Raw genomic sequence first — 10,621 nt, forward strand, 5'->3', positions numbered from 1 at the left:
ACACTGACCTCCACCACTGGTGCCACCATACCACACCCTATACTGCAACGACCTCCCCCTACAAGCCAGGCGTGGTGGGTTTCCATATACCCAGCCTGGGCCAGTATCCAATTGGCTCAGTAACCAAGTATCTGCTCTGTGACTCCTTCTGTTACTGTGAAAGATCTGGTGCCCATGAGGGTCACATATAAGAATCTGAAACACTTATGTGAGTATATCCATGATGTGTGGATGTGTACATGTTTCTGTTGCATATGGTTTGTGTGCAGCATGAGGTGTGTATGAACAATAATCCACATGTATGCAGTTATGTGTATCACAGTCATTATGAGGAGATTTTTGGAAAGGCCATATTGGTCACAATGTAGTTAGGGCCTCAGAGAGATAAAAGACGAATTACTCACACTTTTGGTTATGGGAAAATGGCCAGACTCATAGATCTCTTCCTGCATCTCCTCTTCCTTCTGCTTTTCTCCACATCTTTGTGCCCAGCTTTCTGACCCTGCTTTCTTCTAACTTCTATTTTCTTTATTCTATTTTAATCACTCTTAGTTTTTCTTCCTTATCTTTTGCTCATATTACATAAGGAGACATCCTGTTGAATTAATTGGTAAAGCTGATAGTTAGATGAAATCTTTGGAGTGCAAAAGAATGAGTAATTATTCTTGGCCTTTCTTGGAATGTAAATGTAGAAGTTCATCTTTTTACCTCCTTCTTCGCTCATTTGTTACTCATTTGATACTCTCCTTTTCTCTCTGGAGATTAAATCATCTTCTTCCTTATGCCCTTATACACACGTGTACATAAGCGCTCGAATCCTACCTCTGAGAGATAGACTGTTCTTTATATTTGCTGTGCAGTCTGTACATGGATTTAAATTACAACCACAGCCCTGACCCGTATGGCTTACTTGCTGGGCATTGTCCTACAAGGCAGAAGTTATCCTTATCTGGTTCTGTCCCAGGCTGGTTACATACCTGGTCTATGATTTGGTTTTCCTGATCAGAGTGCCACTCAGGCCACATATGAGAGACAACCAATCAGTGTTTCTCTTGCACATTGATGCCTCTCTTTCTCTCTTTCTCCCAACCTTTCCCTTTCTCCAAAAATAAATAAATCAATTATTGTAAAAAATTACAACCGGTTAATAAGGATAAAAATGTTATATTTAGCATTAATTAGAACAAGCTGGATAGCAAAGGAGCTACAAATATGTACTTAGGTGTCAGTTTTAAATAAGCCTCTTCTACAGGACTTGACATTGGAAACCCGAAGTTTTCCTTGTTGTTGGTGCCAAACAGGTAAATAGGCATCACTCTCAATGGGAGAAGAAAACCAAACCTTTGTGGCTGAGTTCATCTTCCTCGGCCTTTCACGGGACTTGCACACACAGATCCTGCTGTTTATTCTTTTCCTCATCATTTATCTGTTGACTGTGCTTGGAAACCTCCTTATCATCATTCTCATCTTCGTGGACTCTCAGCTTCACACGCCCATGTATTTTTTCCTTAGAAATCTCTCTTTCACAGATCTTTGTTTCTCTGCTAGCATTGTCCCTCAAGTGTTGGTCCACTTCCTGGTAAATAGGAAAACTATTTCTTTTGGAGGGTGTGTGGCACAGATAATTGCCTTCCTTCTGGTTGGGTGCACAGAGTGTGCACTGCTGGCAGTGATGTCCTATGACCGGTATGTGGCTGTCTGCAAGCCCCTGCACTACTCCACCATCATGACACCACAGGTGTGTCTCCAGCTGGCCATAGCATCCTGGGCCAGTGGGACAGTAGTGTCTCTGGTGGACACCACCTTTACCTTCCGACTTCCCTATCGAGGACAGAACATTATCAATCACTACTTTTGTGAACCTCCTGCTCTCCTGAAGCTGGCTTCAGCAGACACCTACAGCACAGAAATGGCCATCTTTGCAATGGGTGTGGTCATCCTCCTAGCTCCTGTCTCCCTGATCCTTGTCTCCTACTGGCACATTATCTCCACTGTGATCCAGATGCAGTCCGGGGAGGGCAGGCTCAAGGCTTTCTCTACCTGTGGCTCCCACCTCATTGTCGTTGTTCTTTTCTATGGGTCAGGAATATTCACCTACATGCGGCCCAACTCCAAGACCACAAAAGAGCGGGATAAGATGGTATCTGTCTCTTATACAGTGGTGACACCAATGTTTAACCCCATCATTTATAGCCTGAGAAACAAGGATGTCAAAGGGGCTCTCAAAAAACTAACTAGAAGAAAGACTTCTTCTCACAAGCAGTGACCTCTAGGTGTCACTTTCTGAGCTATGGGAACATCCTTAGAAGAGGAGCAGGACTTTGATAAGATTTTAACGACTACCCCCCCCTCCCCTCCCCTCATTATCTAAAAAAAAAGAGTTATTAATTAGGTCATTTAAAAAAAAAAAAAAGCATGACATCCTGGCTGGTGTTGCTCAGTGGATTAAGTTCCAACCTGCAAACCAAAGGGTTGCTCATTCATTTCCTAGCTGTGGCACATGGCTGGGTTTGGCCAGGCCCCCAGTGAAGGGTATGCAAGAGGCAACCACACATTGATGTTTCTCTCCCTCCTTTCCCCTCTGTCTAAAAATTAATAAATAAAATCATTTTTAAAAACTATTTAAAAAGCATAAAAGTGAAGGACATGTTCTAGAAACTGTGAATACTGCACTCTAAGCTAGAACATAGGGGAGAAAAATAAAAGGATGAAAAAGTAGATTACATTCTGAATATGAAAACTGTCATCTTATCTTGAAGAACTTTGCGGTTAATTCATCTAATGTGGACTTGTTTTACTCATGGTTACAATGGAATCTAGGAGGTTTAAGCTGGATTATCCTGAATATGAATGCTTGCATGATTCTCATATCAAAGATGCTTCAAGTTTGGACGTCCCAGTCATACAAACCTAGGAGGCTCTGACTAAAGCAGTCAACATATCTAAAAGAGTTTTTACTGCTGGCGTCATGTACCATAATATTTCACTTTGTAAAAAGTACTAGAGGTAATCATATTTGATCGTTCATAATGTTCTCTCCTGAAACCTCCAGGAAAATTTTTCATATCATCAATCCAAACTTCATATAATTATGGAGTATCAGATGGAGTAAAAAATGAATTCAACAGTCTGCTAATACAACCATTTATCTGGAGCTTAAACTACTCTGTAATATTTTTTATTGAATAAGTGTGTAGCATTTGCCTAAACCATAATGATATAGCTCCTTACTCTCTTGGCTTGTTCTCTTTCATATACTATTGAAAGAGATAGTATACTATTCAGGTTTTCTATTGAAAATGTGCTCCTTGTGGTAGGCAAAAACCAATTTCTTTGTATTTTGAACTCACTTTTTCTAGTTTTATACCTAGAACAATTTTTTTGAGGGGGAGGGGGCAGGGACATGGGCATCACCCTGTGCTCAGTGCTGCCTGGAAGGCAACGGTTGGCCAGGGTAGGCTTTTCAGAGCAGGGCACATTTGAGTTGGATGCTGAGGGAGGAACTGGAGTTAGCTAGGTAAAGAGATGGTGAAAGAGCATTGCAGGCAGAGGGAACATCAAGTGCAAAGACCCATAAGGGGGAGGAGAGAAGAGGAAGCTTGTGTGGTGGTTGGTGACAAACTGTGAAGGAGACTGGACCTTATCCCAAAGGAAGACTAAAAATTTTTATGTATTTTTAGGAAAGGGGAAAGGGAGGGTGAAAGAGAGGGAGAGAGACATAGATTCGTTACCTCTCACATGCACCCCACTGAGATCAAACCCGCAACCTAGGCACGTGCCCTGACCAGGAACTGAACCACAACCTTTGCACTTTTCAGGATGATGTCACTGATGCCACAACAACTCAGCCACACTGGTTAGGGCCTGTTTGTTTTTGAATGGCAGGACTAGGAATCTTGGATCAAGCCTCTTTTTTTTTTTTAACTTTGTGTAATTTTATTTTTTACATTTTTTTTGGAGGGGGGAAGGGAGGGATGAAGAGGGAGAGAAACATCAATGTACAATTTCCTCTCATTGTTGGGGACCTGGCCTGCAACCCAGGCATGTGCCCTGACTGGGAATCGAACTAGCGACCGTTTGGTTCACTGGCCAGCACTCAATCACCTGAGCCACACCAGCCAGGGCTGCTGTATAGTCTTACCACAAGGGTTCAGCAACTCCCCTAAGATTGTTGGGGAGATGCTGTGTCAGGATTTAAAAGATGTAAAACTAGAAGGAGAAACTGTTATATATAATTTAATAAATACTATAGCCACCTGGAACCATTTGGCTTCTTGTAGCTATAAAGTATCCTAGAACAATTTTTTATTATAATTCTAGACCTCATTTTCTGTGGGGGCAACTTCTCCTCGAATCCGCCCCGGTACCCCAGACATGTGTGAATGAGTAAATATGGCTGAGACATGCTAAGATCTGTTTGGGGAGGAGGAGTGTGCTGTGGCCAGTTTCTCTGGGGAGACAATGGCCAGCAGCGGCCAGTTTCTCTGAGGAGAAAAGGGCCTCGAGCGCCTTTCTCCATAGCCTTTTATTGGGATACACAGGAATACTCGGCAGCAAGGATCAAACAGTAGATAACATTACAAAGAAATCTGAGGACTTCAAAGTCTGAGTCATTGTCAGGAAGAGAGCTGCAGAAACTTTGGGAGACATACTTATTTCCTCTCAGACCCTTATCATATGAATGAAAGCACTCTTAGCAGAGCAGATTTCACAGGTTTATCAGCAAGTCTTTGTGATGCCAGATTTTCCCCTAGGGCCCGATCTAGTAAGGCAAGGAGCTGCACCTCTCCCCAACAGGTATTCAGGCTTAAGAGGATTAGAGCCAGGACGTGCTTCTCCCAGAGACCATGGGGACTCAAGCTATGTCAAAGCGGGGGCGGGGGGGGGGGGGGGGGGGGTGGCGGCGAGAGTCCATTGCTCTTTGTTGCAGCCCCGGAGTCCTTCCATGAAGGCCTCCCAAGTGATGAGTCTGGCTTAGGTTGCCCCCTGCTGTGAGGGGTCTTACCCATCATTGACTTCCAACCAAGCTTTGGGGGCAGGGAGAGGAACTGAGGCAGCCTTTGCTACCAGAGACAAGCTTTGTCTCCTGCAGCTGGCATTCCAAAGGTCGTCTCTTGCCCTTAGCCACAAGGGGTAGAGATACAACACCTAAAATCAGGCAGAGCGATCTACAACAATTTTCACCAGAGTCTACGTCAGTTGCTTTCAAAGAAAGGGCTGAATATAATTTTAGGACTGTGTAAATGTAACCAGTCCTCAACTAGGGGCAAGGAGCTGGGTACTGCCACCAGATAGAAACAAGGTACCTGGCCAGATAAACCAAGCTGGAGGGCCATACTCGACCCACAGGCCTTGTGTTTGCCACCTGTGCTCTAGACCACAACTCACTGAAGTCAGTTCCCATATTTGCCCCAAATCAGTTCTCACACCATCCCCCTTTTCCTTTAAAATTCCTTTATCTAACATAATTTCCATCCCCACTGTCCAAATTCTGAACCCAAAGAATGCTGAGCAAAATAAAATAGTTACCATTTTAAGGCACTACATTTTGAGAGGGTTTGTGAAGTGGCAATAGATGACTGAAACCCTGAGAGAATCATGCTCCTATTTATTCCACCAAAGTAGATGCTACTGGGCCTTTTTCACATAACCAAAGAAAAATGGTCTCCTGACACTACTACCTCTCACTCTGTGGAGGGAGAGGGGGAATAAAGGGCCAAAAAGCTTCTAAAGAAAAATTATTTAGTATACATACCCCCAAATCATAATAAACATCATATGTCAGGCAGGGCTCTTAGTAATTATGCATGAATGTGCATAATTGTTACCGAACAAGAGGACGGGGAAGGGGGCAATATAATATTTGGCCCACCTAGGGATGCTAAAAACTGCCACAGAACAGGGGCCCCGCCCAAGGACGGAATACTAATATCTACTGCGCCCTTCTGTCCGCCGCCAATTGGAAAGACATCTCTCAATGCCAGAGATTTGTGAAAAGGAAACGAAATGTTTATTTAATGCTATTCAGGCCTAACGCTTCCACTAAAATATCAAATTCCTTTAGGGTGTACACCTACACCCACACAGCACTCCCTTCTCCCACTGTCCCAACTTCGGGTACCGTATATCAGGAAAAGAGCACATGTCTGTTTTTCAGGCCGCTGGAATCGTCAGCTGTGTCAGACAGGATCTCTAGTTAATCCAAAGTACTGTGGTATCCTCTCATGGTCCACTGGCAAGAGTTCTTTGTACCAAGTTCCAAAGTCTCTCCTGCTTTCTAGGCCATGCAGCCAAAGGAAGCATCCCAAAGCCGCGTGGGCCTCTTCTTACCAAAGCTGCAGGGGTCCGCACTCCACCAAAAGCATGTGGCTTTCTTCTTCACTTGGCTTCAGGGATCTCCATTCTGGAAAAGCTGCATGGTTTTCCCTTTCACCTGGGAAAGAGGGGGTCCGTGCTCTGCCCAAACCACGTGGCTCCCTCTTTCACCTCACCAAGAGGGGGTCCTCACTCTGCTGAAACCACATGGCTCTCTCTCTACATGACTGCAGGGGTCCTCACTCTGACCCAAACTGTGTGGCTCTCCCTTCAATGGCTGCCACGTCTCCACTCTGGCCAAAACCACATGGTTCACTCCCCTCTTCACCTTAGCAGTTATCTCCTCATGTCCTGGAGCCCATCTTTTCCAAGCTCTCACACAGGCAGCTGTGTAACTCAGGGGACCTGCCCCTAGTTACATCCTGGGTAGAAGCCACTCCCTTCTTCCTGGCTCAAAACTTGGCCACAGCTATTTCACATATCTATGAAACCAGTTAAAGGTTATAGATATGTTAAATAATCATTCTAGAGGTTAGCTGCAAAACTGTTGCTATGCAAAACAGCTCTCAATGGCCCTGGCTCTATTTGTCTCTTCCCCCTGAGGGAGGGGGAGGGGGAGGGGGAGGGGGAGGACATCTTATATGTCTCTCCAATATTCCTAAACACTTTGAATTCCAGACACCACTCCAAATCTTTTTTTTGCCCCCCCTTGGCTACACCCTGTATCATAGTGATAATGCATGACTGTGCATAATGACTACTCATGATTAAAGCTAAAAGCACAAATATTGGAATAAAGGCAATTCTGGTATTCTGGTCCTGAGCCAGAATCACAGACCCAAACCCTATCACATAACTACTATTCAACACTAGGTGGCGCAAATACCCTGCCAACACCATCAGTGCAGATTCTGCTTCTGGAGCTGCTTCTTGGCTGAACCTGGAAACTGGGATGTTGCTGCTTCCTCTGCCACAGATGATCAAGGCTAACTAACATCAGCAGTGATAAGTGATGTTGATAGTATGTCTCCTTGAGCTGATATAATGAAAAAAAGTACTTTTTCAGTGATCTGTCTTGCCCAATCTCATAACCTGAACCTAATCATGAGAAAAACATCAGGAATAGTCTAATAGATGAGCTTCCCATGAAATATATGACCAGTACTTCCCAAAATGGTAAAGGTCATCGAAAACAAGTCTGAGAAATTGTCACAGCCAAGAGGAACCTATGGAGACACGACAACTAAATGTAATACACTATCTGGTTGGATCAGAAAAGGATCAGTAAAAAAATAATAATACAAAAAATCCTAAAGAAGTCTGAATGAAATATGGACTTTAGTTAATAATAAGGTGTTGGGAACCGCTCTGCCTGGTTTCAGAAATTGTTACTACCCCCCATGGCTAAGGATGAGTGAGCATTCTCCAGAATTTGAGCCACAGGAGGCAAAAGCTTGTGTCTGGTAGCAAAAACTGCCTCAGCTTCATCCCCCCTGCCCCCAAAGCATGGTCGGTAGTCAGAAACAGATAAGACTCCTAACAAGGAGGGGCAACCTAAGCCAGACACAATCACTTGGGAGGCCATTATGAAAGGACTGGGGGGGAAGGTGCTGCGACAAAGAGGGAACAATGGACGCTTGCCTTCCAGCTATGTGGCATAGCCTGAGTCCCCAAGTCCTCTGCCAGAAGTGCTTCCTGGCTCTAATCCACTTAATCCTGAAAACCTGATGGGGAGGGGCACAGCTCCTTGCCTTGCTAGAGCAGTATCTAGGGAGAAATCTAGCATAAGAAAGAATTCCTAAAAAATCCTGTGAAACGTGCTTTCATTCATATGTTAAGGGTCCCAGCAGGAAATGAATATCCCTCCAATATCCCTCCCAAAGTTTCTGCAAACTCCCTTTCCTGACAGACACTGACACAGACTAAGCCCTCAGATTTCTTTGAAATGTTATCTACTGTTCGATCCTTGATGCCTTGTATTCCTGTGCATTACAACCCAATAAAATCCCTGGGAGGAAGGGGCTCCAGGCCTTTTTCTTCTGAGAAACTGGCCACGTCTCCATCCCAAGCAGATCATGTCTTGGCAGTGTTTACTTTCATCCGTGGCAGACGGGGGGGGGGGGGGGGTTGAGGGCAAAGTAGCTCCCACAATAAGGTATCAATGTTATTTTCTTATTTGTAACAAATGTACCATAAGAATGTAAGATAAACTGATGAACAAAACAGAACCAGGGGCATGGGTACATGGAACAGAATGACAGCTGTCAGAGGAGAGCAGGGAAAGAGGACTGGATGAGAGAAGGTGAACAGATTAGCCAAAGAACATATGTGCATAACCCATAGACACAGACAAGAGTGTGGTGATGGCCAGAGGGAAGGGGGGTAGGGACTGGGTGGAGGTGGACAAAGGGGGGAGAAATAGGGACATCTTTAGTAGTGTCAATAATAAAAATAAAGTTAGAAAAACTAATGGGGAAAAGTGAGTAGGTATATGGGAGTTTGTTGTACTATATTTTTTCAATTTTTCTGTAAATCTGAAACTACTTTAAAACATCTATTTTTAAAAAATACAAGAAACTGTTTGCTGTCTTTGCTTTTTCATATCATTACCTCTTCATTTAAAGTCTACACAGGGCCCATCTAATTGAGTTCAAGTTACATGCAATGCCCTAGCTGCAATGAAGACAAAGAAAGTGGATTTCAGGTAATATTCAAGTTCTGTGGAGGGAGGCACACTCTAAAATCCCCCCATATTCACAGAAAACTATAAACATGGGGTATTCAATGATCAGAAGCCAAAAGTTGACAAATGTCCATTACATATAGCCTATGATACCAAATTATCCCCACTAATGTCTTGACTAGTGAAAAATTCCAGACTGACCAGTGGAATTCACAATCTATACAACACAATATTCTGAGGATGTGTATAATAACACAGAGCTTTAAGTGAAGAGATATAATAATTTAGCATAAGGGATCTTTTGTTCAACATTAAGACAACTCTCATCTGATTGTGTTTACTAATATACTCTCAACTGTTAGGACAGTATCTGCCACATTGGATTTGCAACACAAATTTGCTGAATGAGTATAGAAGTAGTCTAGGAAAAGTGTTGATTTAAGTCAGGTCAAGTATCTCTGCATGTGTATTTTTTTACTGCAAACAGATTACTTAATAAGAAGCAAACCTATAAATCAGAAGAGCTGAATTTCATGGTGATAAGAGGGAATGGAGTTTGTAACAGACAATTCTATGCAGCCTAAGGATCTGGTTCCAGGTGGCTTTGAAAACCTTTATCTATATGGTATGAGTTGTGTTTTTTAGTGCTTCTCTAGGGATTACAATAAACAGCTTTAAGTGTTTCTAACCTGCAGTTACTGCAACACCACTTCTGAGCTGAAGAGTTTATTTCCTTTAGCATGTTAAAAATGAGTTTTCACTGTCTTCTGGGCTCTATGGCTTCTGATGAGAAAAGCTGCCAACATTCAAATCATAGTAAACTCAATGGAGAAGACGGGCAAAGAGATACCTTATAAACTTGTGCCATCCCAATAGCTAGACCTTCTGTGAGGTGACTGCAACCTGAAAATGACCCTCGTTTCATTAGAGAAGACCATCTAAACTTCAGTGGGCCTTTGAAGGTGCCTGGTCAGAAACTTCAAGTCTGCAAATGTTATGAAAGGAAGGCTGATCATTCTCCCTCCTACTTAGTGCATTTTCCATTTCCCTGCACTCTTAATTGACTCAAGACAATGTTGGAGCATGTTTACTATCAATACTTTCAAGTTAAGTTTTTATTTTGCCTAGCTAGTAAACTATGAATTGTATAAAGGCCTGTCCCGTCACAAACAATTCGTGGCACACATCATACCCTCAATCTTACAAAATATCATTCCACCATTCTGTCTTCTCTTACTTCTAAATCTTGTAGCATGGAGAGAGCAGCTGTGGGACAAGTATGAAGTGATGTGAGCTTGAACCTTAGCTGTGCCATCTTCTAATTTCAATAACTTGGGGGATGACAACCTGTACCTTATAGTAGTGTGGTGATGATTGAGACAAGACTTATAATTCACTTATCATAGTAATGAGTACAGAGGAGGTTGCAACAAAATAAAAAATTCCAGCTCCACATCTTGATCAGCTCATAAGCTAGATTCATAGCTCCTTCCCTGAGAGCCTTTCCCTGATTGACTACTTTGAGTTCTTCCTCTGAGGCTCCTTTTACTATTTCCTCTATCTCTGTCTGTATGTTATATTACTCCCACTGATGGCATCAATTTCCCTCTACCATGAAATGAT

The 10,621-nt window shown here is 43.1% G+C and overlaps 1 protein-coding gene across 1 annotated transcript; it reads left to right on the forward strand.

The window, feature by feature from the left end:
• Positions 1–1,297: 1,297 nt before the first annotated feature.
• LOC119040583 (olfactory receptor 2D3) lies at positions 1,298–2,266 on the forward strand. Its single transcript, XM_037133603.2, has one exon. It carries the CDS (start codon positions 1,322–1,324, stop codon positions 2,264–2,266), a length of 945 nt encoding a protein of 314 aa, XP_036989498.2. The 5' UTR covers positions 1,298–1,321.
• The last annotated feature ends 8,355 nt before the right edge of the window (positions 2,267–10,621 follow it).

The sequence above is a fragment of the Artibeus jamaicensis genome, unplaced genomic scaffold (genome assembly GCF_021234435.1).
Source record: "Artibeus jamaicensis isolate MK-2021 breed Jamaican fruit bat unplaced genomic scaffold, CSHL_Jam_final contig_759, whole genome shotgun sequence".
In the NCBI taxonomy this organism is placed as follows: Eukaryota; Metazoa; Chordata; class Mammalia; order Chiroptera; family Phyllostomidae; genus Artibeus; species Artibeus jamaicensis.